This window comes from Amblyomma mixtum, chromosome 9 (genome assembly GCF_055824585.1).
Source record: "Amblyomma mixtum isolate Tamu chromosome 9, ASM5582458v1, whole genome shotgun sequence".
Taxonomy (NCBI): domain Eukaryota; kingdom Metazoa; phylum Arthropoda; class Arachnida; order Ixodida; family Ixodidae; genus Amblyomma; species Amblyomma mixtum.
The window spans coordinates 65,531,858-65,547,733 of NC_143020.1; the positions used below are offsets into that span (position 1 = coordinate 65,531,858).

The window sequence follows — 15,876 nt, forward strand, 5'->3', positions numbered from 1 at the left end:
TCCAATTCAAGGTTTTCCTCTCCCGAGTAATCCGGCAAGCAACCGCCCGCCTCTCTGTTTATGTAACGACTTCGGAGTTCATGTATAAATTCCCCAATCGTGCCTTGATACCGATGCACTAACCTAGCCATTTCCCCCTTCTGCGCAGATTTGGTTGCCGCCGGGTCTAAAAGGTGCCTCAACAACTGCCATGTTTTTTGCATCCGAATTACCCATTCATCCGGTCACAAATCTGCCCCCACTGTTTGCACTGCAACTCCAATGTGTAGGTTTCGATTTCTCGTTCTAGCTTGGCCATCTTCCTACGGAGGACACCATTATGCCTTTGTTTCCTCCACCTCCGAAGGAGACTCGCATGTGCTTCCCACATGTGTAACAATCTAGAGTCAGCCGTAAAGCCCTCCTCCTCCGTCGGAACCTCTTCTGTGGTACTCTTCACGGCCAGCTTGAGTGTGTCAATCCAGGCTCCTAAGTCCTCGATTTCCCCGTTCACTGTGTCATTCCTGTATTGCCGAAATCGGTCCCAGTCCGTCACTCGAGTTCCTTCCACAGTGTCTTTGTGCTTAGCAGCACTAAATATCGTGGAAAGGATATAGTGATCACTTCCCAGTGGCTGTCCCGTGTTTACCCACTTTGCATCCCTTATACCATTCACAAATGTGAGGTCTGGAGAGGTGTCTATGCTCACGCTGTTACCTATCCTGGTATGATCGAGCGGGTTGTTCAAGATCGTCCATCGCAGGTCCTGGGCAACCTGCCAAAGCTTATTTCCCTTCGGGCTGGCTCGGATGTAGCCCCACTCCGGATGAGGCGCATTGAAATCTCCCACCGTGATGAGTTGAGACCTAGCCGCTAGCCGTTGCGTCTTTATCAGAAGGTCTGGCAAGCCCACCCCCTTATCTTTTGGAGAAGAGCATACATTAAGAACAAATAGACTCTTATCGTCCTTTCTTTTGGGCAAAATCTCCAGCAGGACGTATTCCCCCCTGCTGCTATCTATGGTATGCTGAATCACTGTGGTGTTGCGATGGACTAACACGGCCGTCAAGACGCTCGATACGCCCCCTTGATCAATCTCTGGTGGTGTAAATGTCTTAAATCCCGGTAATTTCACCGAGCCGCTAGCCTCCTGCAAAGCTATAATGTCCGGCTTACTATCCAGATTTTGTATGTGCAACTGCAGGTTCCCCCACTTGCGACGGAAGCCCCTGCAGTTCCACTGCCAAACCTCAATTTGCTGGCGTGGGGCCATGGTGAGGCCCTAGGTTCAATAACATCGGCGCTTGGCCGACTACGGGAGGCAATCTAACCTCTAGCATAGCATTTAGCTGTTTAAACATGTCCATTACCTGGGTCTGGAAACCCCGCATGTCATTGGTGAAGGCGTCAAGACGCTGCTCAATGTTGCCTAGTCTAGCTTCTATCCTGTCGACCCGGCCTTCCAACCTATCCTGTCTTTCTTCCAGTTTTCCTACTCTCTCTGCAAGGGTAAGCATGTCCCTCTTAAGACAAGTGACTTTAAAAACTGGCTGCGGCGTGTCCGCCGCCGAAGTTTCTGCTACTCTCTTTGCCTGAGCTCCCTCATCTGCCGGAGGTGGCCTTTTGACCGTCCCCCGATTCTCCACTTTCTCCACTTCCATAGCTGTGTTATCGTCCACGCGAGGAGCGTTCGCCTGCGCCGCTTGCTGTGGGGCCTGGGCCAACGGCGTCTGTACCCTTTCCACTCTGCCGGTTTTAAGCGCGCCCAGTGGAGATGCGCCCTACACGTGCGCCCTCTTCCCGTGAACATTAACCGTGAGGACTAAATGGCCGCCACCTGGCGCGGGCGGAAGCCCTGGCCCACCACTATGGATCGAAACACGGCGTATGCTACGTTGATGCCTCCGGCCCCCACCATGGCGGGATGGTACAGGGACGCAGTCCTTCACCAATCCAAATAAGTGAACGGCCTTGCTTTCCGAGCCCGTGACATAACACACGCGGAGGAGGTCGCCATTGCGTTCGCTGCATCTGATCCGACTTCAAAAACAATTATTTCCGACTCGCGAGGAGCCTGTCGGAACGTCGATCAGGGCTGGGTACCGTACCTAGCCTACCGCATACTCTAAAACAGCGTCTACACCGGGGACCCCGCTCACCGGCGTATCGTTCCGGCTCCTGCTCACATGGACCTTGAGGGAAATGAGGGAGCTGACGCCGCCGCCCGCGCGCTCTCTCACCGGACATTCCCCTCCGACCTCGACGATGAGGAACTCGAATTTATTCCAGCTTACACCTTCAAAAATATTGTTATACTCTATCAATCTGGCCACGGTCTTTATCCCTGCCCGTGTAAAGGTCTCTCAAAGGCGGAGGAGCGGCTTCCGCTCCGCCTGTATACTTTTACTTTGCTGTGCCCGGCAGCTCTGAAACACTTCGACCCTTCTTTCTCGGGCAGCTGTTCGCACTGTGCGGAGAAGTCTTCGGACATATACCACATGGTGTGGGCCTGCCCCTCCAACAATGGTATCCCCCTCACTCCAACCCAACCCGGGAGGACTGGGAGGCGACCCTGCTCGGCTGCTCTGACCTGCAGGCCCAACGGGCCCTGGTCGCGCGAGCCCGGGTCGCGGCCGACGCCACTGGTGTCCCAAACTAGGGACCTCCACCTAGTACTTGTAAGGGCTGGCCCCCTATGGGCCAGCTCGTACACAACCTCTTTAAGTGTATCTGTATATAAATGTTGTTCACCACCACCACCACCTCCGGATTACTCAGCCCCTTGGCAGTCTACTACTACTACTATTATCGAGCTTTCATCTACTTCAAATTTTTCCGCGTCCCTGCATCGCTGCAGTGCGTCTATTATGTCTTAGTTGCAGAGGGGCTCTAAAGGGTTACCTGAGGCTCATAGTTCAGTAATACTCGGCGTTCCCTATTCACATGCCTCGTCGTCCCTTACGTGTGTTCTATAACAGAGTAGGGATGAATTTGAAAAGCGCGAGCAATGCGATCGATATCAACCATAGGGTCTAATTGCACGGGTACTGCCATACGTCGATTTCTATTACACTCTAGGCAGGGAAGGAAAAAAAAGATCGGCGAATGATCACCACAATGTTTCCTCGTCAGTCATTTCTAGGAAATGGAAACCTTATTCTATCCTATTTGCGTCCTCTATTCGTCTTTCTCATTTTCTTCGCTGCCATTAAGCAAGCCAGGAGTGCGCATACTTCTAGGGCGGGGGGCGGAGAGGGGGGGTGGATAGCTTTCCGGGGGGGGGGGGGCTGGTTCCGAAGAACGCGACGAGCAGCAAAATGGCAAAACGCCGCGCACGTAGAAATAAAAGTGCCCGGTTAGATAGGTAGTCGATCATTTCCTCGTAAGCGGAGACTGTAGCTGACACAGCTGGACACGCTTAATGGTTGTGGGTAAGCGAGGGGGAAAGGGGGAGGGGAAAGCGAAGGGATTGGATAGGGCAAGTCGAGGCAGGGTCTCGCCAGCGTTATGTAGTCCCTGCGTGGCTAGAAGAAAGAAATGAAAGCCTGACGTTTTGCGTAACACTTACCGATCGAGCCACGCAGCATGATAAGCTGTATCATGGTTTTCCGATGGATGAACAAATTAAGCAGACATTTATTGTTGCGAAAGCAACATTGCACGCCAGTAAGCTCGACTCGTCGCGTGGTCGCACTTCAGCGTATGCCATGGCCCACGAACGACCTTGAGCCGCCGTTGCCTGGCAACGCCGCAGCCGCGCACCAACAGATGGCGCCGCCGTCGCCGCTCGCTCCACCGAATGTGCTCCGCTGGGATAAAGGGACAAATGGTGTCTCGCGGGGGGTATAGATATATACGCTTAGCGTAAGTGGATTCTAGTCGTTATGTAGAGCGCGAAAGAGAGGCAACAGCGAAAGAACGAAGCGAGGATGAGACAACGCGCTCAGTTGCTTTCGCAATTCAACTAGGGTTAACGAGAGCTAAACTGCATCCATTTTTTTTAATATGAATCGTCATTTTATTACTCATTCCAGCGGTCCGTCCCTCGGTCGGTCGGTCGTTCGGTCGGATAATCATTCATTCATACGGTCGGTTTGTCGGTCCGACTGTTGCCTATTGTCTATCCCTCCATTTAAGCCACGAAGCATGCTCTCAAAATGCATTGGATGGAGTCTACGGGATCTGTAGGGCCACAAAGGTCCCCACTTCGTGGGCCACTCTTACTTATTAGGAAAACTCATGAAGTAGGTCGACGTAGTTCTGTTACAAAAACATATAAAGTACATGACGTATGCAGCATCCCCAAAGACATGAATGTATTCCGGTCAGCTACACTTCTACAGATTTCTCCACTAAGCAAAAATTTCCAAATCATCATGCAAGCTTTAGCCCTAGACAGTTCGGTGTTTCGAGGGCTAGTGTGTTCGCGTTCTTATGCCTAGATACGGATATCGACCAATCATTACTGGCGCATTGACAGTACTGAATTTTTTTTTGTCAACTACTCTTTCAGTGTTCTACAACAATCGTAAGTGGGCTAGTTGTGAGGATGGTGTAGAATTTTGTTTACGAAAAATATGAACACACAACTGAATGCACAGAAAAAGGCGCTGAAAGATAGGACGGAAAAGTGTTAATCGCATAATTCGCGAAATACAAACAATGAAGAAAAAGAGGACGAATGAAGTTCAACCCAAGAAAGAAGGAAAGTTTATGTCCGTTGTCCCTTAGCTATTTGACCTAGAATCATCATCATTATCACCAGCCCCCTGACTACGCCCACTGCAGGGCAAAGGCCTCTCCCATGTCTCTAAAATTAACCCCGTCCTTTGCCAGCCTGCGGCCACCGTCTCCGCTCCAACCTGTTAATCTCATCCGCCCACTTAACTTTCTGCCGCCGCCTGCTACGCTTGCCTTCTCTTGCAATCCACTCCGTTCATACATCGCATAATTCGCAAAAAAATGTGCCGCCGCGGTGGCTCAGCGGTTATGGTGCTCGGCTGCAGACCCGAAAGACGAGGGATCGATCGCGGCCGCGGCGGCTGAATTTCGATGAAGGCAAAATTCTAGAGGCCCGTGTACTTTACGATGTCAGTGCACGTTAAAGAACCCCAGTTGGTCGAAATTTCCGGAGCCCTTCACTACGGCGTCTCTCATAGCCTGAGTTGCTTTGGGACATTAAACCCCATAAACCAAAGCAAACCAAACAATGAAGCAAAACCGAATAAATGAAGCTGGCCACAAGAAAGAAGGAGAGTTTGTGTCTGCTTCCCCTCAGCTGTTTAAACCATAACCCACACGCGCTGAGAAGTCCCGTAAATATATCGGTAGCACAAAAAGTAAATCAATGAATACGCGGAGATAAAAATGAGTAAAACAAAAAAAAAAGAAACAGAACAGGCCCCAGGTGTCTCAAATGCTCCACCCCTTCGACCACTTCGCTAATCAGAGCCGGTCTGGGGAAAAGCCAATAGAGCGGGGCCTGCGGATTTTGCAGGTTTGTGTCTTCCGTCGAACAGAAATAAATAAGACAAACCAGAGACCGAAAATCTGCCTGACGTAAACACAACCTGGCGAAGCGATAGATCTGAGAAAACGGTGAGCAAGAAACAGGAAAGATGGGGCGAGGCCAGTGCAGTGCATTCTCGAGACATAAAACAGACCCCGGCAAATCAATAGTAAGCGCAACACAGCCCCGAAAGATGCCGCTTCGCACGAAACAGCCTCGTTGGTTTCGTCCAACAGAAGGCATCGTGCGACCACTCCTGGGGTTCTTTAACGTGCACTGACACCGCACAGTACACGGGCCTCTCAAGTCTCCCTTCCCTCCAGGCAACTGGAATCTTGAAATATACGGTCTTGCATCAATGCGTAACCAGAATGGAAGGATAGGTGTCGTATAGGTTGCATTCAAATTACAAACCGTAAAATTACTTTATAAAGTGATGTTTTCCATAGCCTGCAAAGATGATCATGAATCCTTTCGCGAGGAACGTATACATAAAATCTGCTTCGAGGTTTTCACGTGTACTGAAACCTCATACATTATGGAAATGACTTCGAGAAAAATCTCTCGAACGAGAATTCGTGCGCGCTTTGTATTCTCGAGAACGGACCGTTTATTCGCGGCGACAAGCAGCACTCATCACGACAAACGCCAGTGCTCAGGACAAAAACATATGCACTAGGTTTTTCACTCTAGAGTCGCGAAAAATTGCCATGTATTCTTGATTGAACGTTTGCTACTATTGCAACACATTTTCCTTCGTTATGTATGCGGGATTTTTAGGAAAGGTTTGGTTTGGTTTGGTTTGGTTTATGGGGTTTAACGTCCCAAAGCGACTGAGGCTATGAGAGACGCCGTAGTGAAGGGCTCCGGAAATTTCGACCACCTGGGGTTCTTTAACGTGCACTGACATCGCACAGTACACGGGCCTCTGGAATTTCTCCTCCAAAGAAATTCCAGCCGCCGCGGCCGGGATCGAACCCGCGTCTTTCGGGTCAGCAGCCGAGCACCATAGCCACTGAGCCACCGCGGCGGCTTTAGGAAAGGTTTGCAAACCTATCAAATTAGCTTTGAAAATTGGGCAAATTTTGCTTTAAAAACTGGCTGCGCTGCGTGACCACGCTGATTTAAAATTGTTGAAAAGCGCTGTCTCTCGCTTCTCGGTGGACAACTCAACCGCGTCGTGAGGGGAGGGAGGAGGCTGGGAATGAAAGAAAAGAGGCCGTAGTGGAGGTCTGTAGAGAGAGAGAGAGAGAGAGAAAACTTTATTTACAGAGGAATTCGGGGCACGCCCCAGGGTCCCCGCACGACCCCACTGCACTCAAGTGTTTATGTTCCGAAGGTCCAAAACACTGGCAGCACGGCCGGTGGAGATGGTCTGCACGGCCGGGTCCTCCGAGCGCAGCAGGGTCTCCCAGTCCTCCCAGGTCTGCAGGTTCTCTAGGTCCCGCGGGGGAGGGTCCGCCGGGCAGAGGGAAATGATGTGGAGGGAAGAGGCGAAGGGTTCTGGGCATAGAGTGCATGCCGGAGTGGGGAAGGAGGGATGATAATGGGCTAGGGTAAGGGGTGAAGGGAGTGTGTGTGTCTGTAGTCTGCGCCAGAGTGTTGCGTGTTTGTTATCTAGGGAGGGGTGTGGCGGGGGGTAGAGCTGGCGTAAGGCTCTCTGCGCCTGGGTCAGCTCACTGAATGAGTGCATGCGCTCCTTTGTGAATCCCCGATCAGAGGCCACCTGAGCCCGGTTTAAAGAACCTCGGGCTAAAAGGTTGGCGGCCTCGTTTCCGGGATTCCCGGAGTGCGCGGGCACCCATATCAGCTCCACTTGGCGTGGCGGGGGTGGCGGTGGTGGTGAAAACTTTTAATTACTGAAATAGAGTTTGGGAGCCACAGAGTGGCCCCGCTACATGGTCGGCGTCCCGAGTCCGGGACACCGCATGACAATGCCCCGTCTCTCGCCCGTTTCACCAGAGCCCTTTAGGACTCAAGCGAGGAGCAGTTGAGGAGGGCAGTCTCCCATGCCTCTCTGGAAGGGGTAGGGGAAGGGGGGAGGTGGGGATTTTGAGTACATGCCCACACCATGTGGAAGATATCACAGGTCTCCCCACAGTGCGGGCATCGCCCATCCGTGTTAGGATCGTAATGCTTTAAGATTGCAGGACAGAGTAGAGTACCTGTCTGCAGGCGCCTTAAAGTTCGCTCCTCCGTCTTACTCAGCCCCTTTGCAGGGGCTGGGAAAAGGCGGTGGATGTCGCTATAATGCGTTATAATTTCCCTGAATCGCAGCTGCGGCTGGTTAGTCTCCGAGCCAGAAGAGCTGGGATGAGGAGCCCGGTGAGTAAGCGCTCGGGCAGCCGCGTCGGCGGCCTCATTACCTCGTAAGCCCTGGTGGCCAGGAGCCCAAATGATTCTTTTGGGTGTTGGATCAGTGGCAGTCCGTCTTAGAATACAAGCAGCTAAGGGGGAGATCTCCCCTGCCAAGTAATGATCACATGCTTTTCGGGAGTCCGTAATGATGATTCTCGAATTGGCGTGGGCGGCAGCAAGCGCTATCGCTACTTCCTCGGCTCGCATTGAATTCGGGGCTCGAAAAGAGAGTCCATCAACGTGCATTTCCTGGTGAACGACAGCGGCCGTGTAAAATCCCGTGGGCGATGGGCCTGCTAGGTCTACATAATATACACCGGGTCGGGAGCCGTGTTGTCTCTCAAGAGCCCGAGCCCGCGCTTGTCGCCTGTTTACGTGCATGTCGGTGTCCATGTTACGGGGGAGCGGGGAGACCCAGAGCATATGGCGCCACAGTACTGGGACACGCTCCGCCTCCTCTGGAGTGCAGTCGTGTTGGATGTGTAAGCGGTTTAGCAGGCGGCGCCCAGGGGCCGACTGCGTGAGCCGCGTGTATTGGTTCACGAGGTGGGCCTCCCGCAGCTCCTGGTAGGAGTTTAGCACCCCCAATGCCTTGAGTTTGGCATTAGAGGTAGCCACCGGGAGATCCAGGGCTCGCTTAGTTGCCTTGCGGATGATGGCGTCTATTCGCGCCTCGTCTTGCTTAGTAGTGCGGAGATATGGCACGGCGTAAAGGATCCGGCTAGTCACGAAGGCATAGACGAGCCGAAGCGCGTCCCTGCCCCGCAGACCGCCCCGCTTGTTGGAAACGCGGCGGATCATGCGCCCTACCTGTTCGCCTACTCTCTTGAGTTTCAGAATGGTGGAGTCCGGTCTGAGTCTGTGGTGAATGAAAAGGCCGAGAATACGGAGCTCCTCCACCTCTCTAATAGGACCTCCTGACAGAGAGATCTGAATTGCTGTCCTATCCTTTGGGTTCGCTCTGACATGCAAAAGCTCTGATTTCGCTGGAGCACATTGGAGCCCAAAGTCAATAGCATACGCATCGACTATGGAAGCGGCCTGCTGAAGGCGGGCCTCCATGTCCCCAAGGCTCCCCTCAGTGGTCCAAATTGTAATGTCATCTGCATATAACGCGTGTTGAATGCCTTCCACCCGGGCCAGTTGGCTTGGGAGGCGCATCATAGCTATGTTGAACAGGAGCGGTGATAACACCGCTCCCTGAGGGGTGCCCCGTGTTCCCATCATGTAAAGGCCGTATTCCTCGCCCTCAGTCCGAAGAAAGGCCTGGCGATTAGTCAAGAAATCTCTTACATACGCGTAGGCCCTAGCCCCACAATCGGTAGAACTCAAGTTGGCCAGGATGCTTCCGTGTTTAACATTGTCGGAAGCCCCTTTCAGATCAAGGGCGAGGATGGCGTTGTCATTGTGTTGCATTGTTGTGGGTCGTATTACATCCCTGTTCAGCTGGAGAAGGACATCCTGTGCAGACATGTGGGGGCGAAACCCGAACATGGTGACTGCAAAGAAGCCCTTACTCTCCAGGTATGGAGAGAGGCGATCCCGAACCATCGTTTCCATAAGCCTGCCCGCACATGAGGTCAGTGATATGGGCCTCAGGTTGTCCGTATTCACGGCCTTACCTGTTTTAGGGTTAAACGTCACAAGTGACGTTTTCCACTCGGGAGGTAGTGGACGCCCGTCCCAGATCTGGTTGATGTATTCTTATAAATGGAGGTAGTCTGAGTCCGGTAGGTTCGCCAACAGGTTCACTGTTATGTGATCCCGTCCCGGAGCCGTACCCCGGCGCATTTTTGCTAAGGCCGCCTTAAGGTCGTGCAACTCAAAAGGGGCATCAAGTGTTTCATTAGGCCTGCCAGAGTACATGTACTCAGGCCCAGGCGTGTCCTCCGTACGACAAAGATATCTGTCACACAGAGTGTCCGCAAGTTGCGCCGTCGTACCTTGATACCCTTGCAGAGCCCGCCGGAGCTGCTTTTGCGTCTCCCCTCTCGTTTGGGAGGGGTCGATTATACTGCGAAAGAGACGCCACGTCCCCTTCGAGCTCATCTGATGAGCTGCGGCGTCGCAGCGTGCTATCCAATTTGATTCTGAGAGTTCGGCAGCATACGCTGCGGGGCATCGGGCTAGTCCAGTATGCCAAAAGCAGGGACATGGACTCGGGCAAAATTTAGAATCGCAGTTTTCGAATCGCTTAAAATGTACCGGGTTTCCGTGCGGGTTATAGCAAGGGCAATGGCGGCTTCCTCTGCAGCCTGTGGGGACGTGTCTGGAGGGAGAGGTAGTGTGAGGAGGGTGGATGAAGAGGAGTCCACCGCAGCTGCTGTCGCTTCATCACCCGTGCAGGCAGCGTCCACCCATACGGCGTCCGGCTGGGGGCCGTACGCTCGATGGAGCGCCTTCGCACGGGCTCTACGGCGCTGCTCATGGTGGGACGGGTGCATATTCCTCGGGAGCGGCCTGATGAGGAGATCTCGGTGAAGGGTTCGTGGGATGGCGAGGAGGGTTGGGTCGTTGGCCGGTATTTTGATTCCGAGGGTGTCCAGGATATTCCGACCTGTGGAGGTTTGTGTGAGCCTGATGTATTGGGCCTGTCGGTGGGCCTCCACCAGTTCCCCGATCGTATTGTGGAGGCCCAGGCCTAGTAATCTGCCTGTGGATGTGTTGAGGGGAAGGTGAAGTGCTACCTTGAATGCCTTGCGAATCAAAGCACCCAAAGCGTTTATGTCATGTTTGGATAGGTGTAAGTATGGGGTAGTGTACAGCACACGGCTGAGGACAAAGGCATGAATGAGGCGACATAGGACGCGCTCCTTCATGCCTCTATGACGTCCCGAAACCGTGTGGATGAGGTGCGATATCGCGCCTACAACCTGCTTGAGTTTCTTGAGGGTGGTGGTGTTTTTGCCATCGTTCTGGATGTGCAGGCCCAATACACGGAGGGTTCCAACCTGAGGTACCGGGTCGCCATTCAATTCAATGGCAATGGGGGAGCGGGGGCAGCGGTGGTTCTTAGGCCGGATGAGGAAGAGTTCGGACTTCTCTGGGGAACAAGACAGTCCGACGGTCCGTGCGTAATTTTGGGTGAGGGTGGCTGCTTCCTGTAAGGTGTTCTCTATGTCTCCATCACTGCCGTGAGTGGTCCACAGGGTGATATCGTCGGCATAAAGAATGTGCTTCAGGTGGGGAATAGTGGCCAATTTTCGGGCGAGGGGGATGAGGGTAATCTTAAAGAGAAAGGGGGAAAGGACGGACCCTTGAGGGGTGCCGATACTCTGAAGAGTGTAGGAGGGGGAAGACAGAGGGCCGAAGTGTATCTCAGCTGTGCGGTCGGTGAGGAATGCTTGAATGTAGGCACACGTGCGCGCACCCACATTCAAGGGGGATAGAGCAGTCATGATCGCCTGATGTTCAATGCGATCAAAAGCTTTGGAGAGATCCAAAGCTAAGACTGCCTTGGTGTGACCCGGAAGAAGCGGGTCGAAAATGTCGTGTGAGAGTTGCAGCATAGCGTCCTGTGCGGATAGATGAGGGCGAAATCCTACCATGCTATGCGGGTAAAGATTGTTGTCCGCCATGTGACTTGTGAGTCTCGCTAACACAACATGCTCTAGGAGCTTCCCAAGGCATGAGGTTAGCGAAATAGGGCGAAGGTTTTGAAGTGTAAGTGGTTTGTTGGGTTTAGGTATGAATATTACCTTAGCGTGGCGCCAGGACTGCGGGAGGTTACCCTCCCTCCAGCACTGGTTGAAGTATTTCGTAATGTGGGTGATCGATTGGTCATCCAGATTACGGAGCATGGAGTTTGTGATTTGGTCTGCACCAGGTGCGGAGTTGGCGCGGAGAGTCTGGAGGGCCGCTCTGACTTCCGTCTCCGTGATGTCGGTGTCGAGTGTTGGATTCGCTTGTCCTGTGTAGAGCGGTATAGGTATAGGGCCGCCTGAAGATGTGTACATGGTTTGAAGTGTGTCTAGAAGGGTGTCGGGATCGTCAATGTGTTCATGTGTGAGGCGTGTCACGTGGTGCTGTGTTGCTGATTTGGTGCGCGTGGGGTCAATGAGGTGTCGGAGGAGTTGCCATGCGCGTTTGCTGGACAGGTTTCCGGCGATGCCGTCACATATCTGTCCCCAGTTGGATCGACAGAGCTCCTCAGAGTGCTGTTGGATTTGTGTCTGCAGCGCGGCCAGCCGCTTCTTAAGCGTTCTGTTGTGTTTGTTGCCTTTCCAGCGTTCTAGGATGCTGTGATAAGCCTCCCAGAGTAGGGCTAGGCGTGTGTCAAGGGTAGGTGTTTCGGTTGTAGTTTCAATGTCTCGCGTGTTGTGGTGAACGTCATGCTTGAGTGACTGCACCCATTCGTCGATGTCTGCGATGGGAGTGTCTGGGAGGGCGGTGCGTACAGCGCGAAAGGCATCCCAGTTAATGAGTTTGTGTGTTGTATTTGCGTGACGGGGTGCTTTGTACGGGACAGTGATTTGTATAATGTAATGATCACTGCCCAGTGTATGTTGTGTTCTGTTCCTGGTAACGCCGCGGATACAGCGGCTCAGCGTCAGGTCCGGACTGGTGTCCATGCTGACACTGTTGCCAATCCTCGTAGGCGTCTGAAACGTGTTGTGCACAGTGAGTTGGAGGTTCTGCAAGAGCAGCCAGAGCCTGCGACCTCGATGTGTCGTGGTTGTGTATCCCCAGTCAGTATGCTGACTGTTGAAGTCCCCACCGATGAGTAGGGGATGTTTCCCTGCTAAATGGTGTAGCTTTCGCAGAAGTGATTCTAGCGGGGCCTTCGGCAGGGACGGGGGGTGGTATATGTCTTCTATAAATATAGAAGGAAGTGAATGTGTGTGATGTATAAGTTCTGTGATCACGCAGGGCGTCTCAGACGTGATGTGATGAGTTTTGTAGGTGAGGCTGCGGTGGATGAGTGTGGACGCCCTGGGTGAGTTAGTGGTATCCGAGTGTGTAGATGTGTAGCAGGGGAGGGTTGCCCGGTGTGCAGTCTCCTGTAGAAGTAGTATGTGGGGCGTGGGTGTGATGGTGGGAAGGAGAAGTTGCAGAGGCGCGCGCTTTGCCCGGAAGCCGCGGCAGTTCCAAGTTAAAATGGGTAGATAATTAGTGTTCCCCCCGCCATATTGGATAGTAGGGGGATTGAGGATGGAAGTAAGACGGGCGTCAATTGGTATGTGTGGCTCAGGATAGGTGGTTTGTGCTTGCGGAGGAAGGATAGGGGGAGTGGAGGGGGTTTGAAGTTGGGCGAAGCGATGGTTAAGATTATGTTCCAAGAGCTCCATCGTCTTGGTAAGCATAGCGTCCACGCGCTGCTCAAGTTTTTCGGTAACGGTGGCGGCAAGGTGATTGAATCTGGCCTCGAGGCGTGCGTCTAGCTCTTTTAGTTTGTGGTCAAATTTGGCTTCGAGTGCTGCTAATTTAGAGTATTTCTGAGGGTACGGGAGGGAGTGTGGCGTCTGTGGTGCGTTGTTTCTTTGCGGGAGGGGTGCTCGAAGTGTCTGTGGATGATGGGGTCGAGTTAATGACAGCGGGTGCGGGTTTAGGGGGCATGGAGGGGGCGGGGGTGCTTAGGAGGGAGGAAAGGCGGCTTACCTCTTCACGCAAGGCCTTGAGCTCCTGGTCTCTCGGATCTGCCTGGGAGGACTGGGGTGGTGGGGGATGACGGGTAGCCTTGCCAGAAACGCGGTCTGCCCAGGTGAGACGCGAGGAGTTGGTGCTGTCATTCCGTCTGGTTCTAGACGATGACCGGGAAGGCGTCGAGCTGCGTCCGTTGCTTGTGCTGCGTTGATCGCAGCGGGCAAGGTGGTGAAAACATTTATTACGAATGAGCAGGAGGTATGTTTAGATCAGCCCGTAAGGGACCGATCCTTACAAACACTAGGTGGAGGTCCCTAGTATGGGACCCCAGTGGCGGTTGCCGCCGCCCGGGCGCGCCCGACTAAGGCTCGTTAGCCGCGATGAAGAAGGGGGAGAGAGAGCGTTCTTCGGGGACGCTAGTGTACGGCCCCGTGCCTTACAGTTGCCAGTTCCGGTCATATGAGGGCCTCCGCAGAGAATGCAGCTGGGGTGCATGAGGGCACATCTTCTTTGGGATGGGACTGCCCGCAGCGGGGGCACTTATGAGACCTTGGATGGACGCACACATCCGCCCGGTGACCTGGGACGCGGCAATTCGTGCAGGCGTCTATATGCACTCGGTACGGTGTGCATCTGTGGAGGGCTCCTCCATAAAGAACTGCGCGTGGGACAGGTCCAGCCCGGAAAGTTATTAAGATGGAACGCGTGGAGCCCATTCGGCGGGCGTCCACGATGAGGGCGTCTGGGTTGCCGGTGAGCAGGTCTTGCAGGAGCTCTGACGGGGTCTCATTCCAATAAGCATTGGAGATGACTCCGCGTACTGCTCCGTCCGGCGGGGCTATGTAAGGTGCTACGGCGAATTCCTTGCCTTGGTGTGTGATGGTGTTCACCCGAACCAGAGCGAGCGCGTCATCCTTTAGGGGCGTGCTTACGGTGCAGGTGTTGTTGACCGGGTGTACCCTGATTTGGGTACGCGCTGGCTCCTTAAGCTGGGACGCCGCTTGGAGGATGGCCTCTCGTAGTTGTCGGGTGGAAGCAGGTCCAGCTGCAGCCCGCCTCGTGATCTAAAAACGATCTTGTAATCTGCAGCAGGAAGTGGTGGCTGCTGCCGCGAACGCTGCGCAGCTGTGCGCGTTGCTTGCAGGTGCGCTGGCTTTTCAAGGGATGGAGACTTGAGGATACCGGTAGCAGAGGCTGCGCCCTCCTGGCGTCGGGTTGTTGAAAAGACGTCCTTGGAGCGGGCAGGCACACTAAGAATGTGCGTCCAGTCCCTTGGGTCGTAGTCGTTGGGGTTAAGAACCTCTCCCTGCACCTGCACATCCATGATGGCGTTGGTGGCGGAAGCCTCCGTCGGAGTAGGCCTAGCTCCCAGCGGAGGGAGGCCTAGCTCAGGCGGGGAGGTCACAGAGAAGAAAGGGCCGTGGGTGCCCGAAAAATGGCGAAGGCGGGCCAAAAATTGATGGCGTGCAGCGCTCACATTCGCAGATCCGTGGGTGGTGAAATTTTGGCTGATGATGCTGGCGATTGGCGAATTCCGCTGTCTTTGTGCGGAGCCGATGTGGGGTGCGTATGTACTACACGGCCCCCTAGCGGCCAATCGGTCTGTAGAATCATTTCGGCTTTACATGTCGTGTTTCGAGCTCCGAGATATGCTCATTCTTCGGATAGAATCCAAGATGCCGATCTAAATAGCAAGGACGTTGTATCCCAGTGATTGCCATGGCAACCGAGGCAGTTACATAATAATTATAATAATTACAGTATTAAGCATGAAATGCTTTTAGCCCTCGTTGTCGGCAGTGTGGTGACGTCACGCCGAGACCGAGAGCCATCATCCGGGCACTGAAATCCACTCATCCGGGCACTGAAATCCCGTCATCCGGGCACTGAATTCCAGTCATCCGGGCACTGAAATCCACTCATCCGGGCTCTGAAACGAGAACATCCGGGCACCGTACGAGACTTGAGATTTAACGAGACTCTGTAAGCCCTCCTAGGCGACCGGCATGCAAGCGCCGGTTGGACTCCAAAGGAGTCACAAAAAATAACTGCTGCCAGTGTCTTCTCAATGTTTATCAAGATATCAGCCGCTGTGCGTTTTATAATGCATGGAATTATAATTTCCGATTTCTAATAACGCGTGCAAAAAGCACATAAATGCCACGATACACTTTGTTGCCATACGTGATCTCTTAGGGGCTTCGCGCATCGAAACAAAGCCGCGCAGGCGCACAGGGGCCCGGGGGAGAAGCGCTGCGTTCAAAGGGCAAGACATCGCGCCGAACGGTTGGTGGCGTTTCTCCCTTCCATTACGGTGTGGTTCGGGTGTCCACCGAGATGGCAGAGAATTACTGCGCCATTTCCTTTCCTCAAAAAACGTTGCGTTCAAATGGCAAGGTATCGCGCTGAACGGGTGGTGGCGTTCCTCCCTGCCTGTACGGTGCGGT

General features: G+C 53.6%; 1 protein-coding gene across 1 annotated transcript; it reads right to left on the minus strand.

Moving 5' to 3' along the window:
* Positions 1-6,675: 6,675 nt before the first annotated feature.
* On the minus strand, positions 6,676-15,366 carry LOC149329405 (uncharacterized). The gene is made up of 2 exons (XM_089560257.1): positions 13,445-15,366; positions 6,676-6,991 (listed from the first exon to the last, which is right to left on the minus strand). Exon 1 carries the CDS (start codon positions 14,751-14,753, stop codon positions 14,358-14,360), a length of 396 nt encoding a protein of 131 aa, XP_089416383.1. The 5' UTR covers positions 14,754-15,366; the 3' UTR covers positions 6,676-6,991; positions 13,445-14,357.
* Between the last annotated feature and the right edge of the window lie 510 nt (positions 15,367-15,876).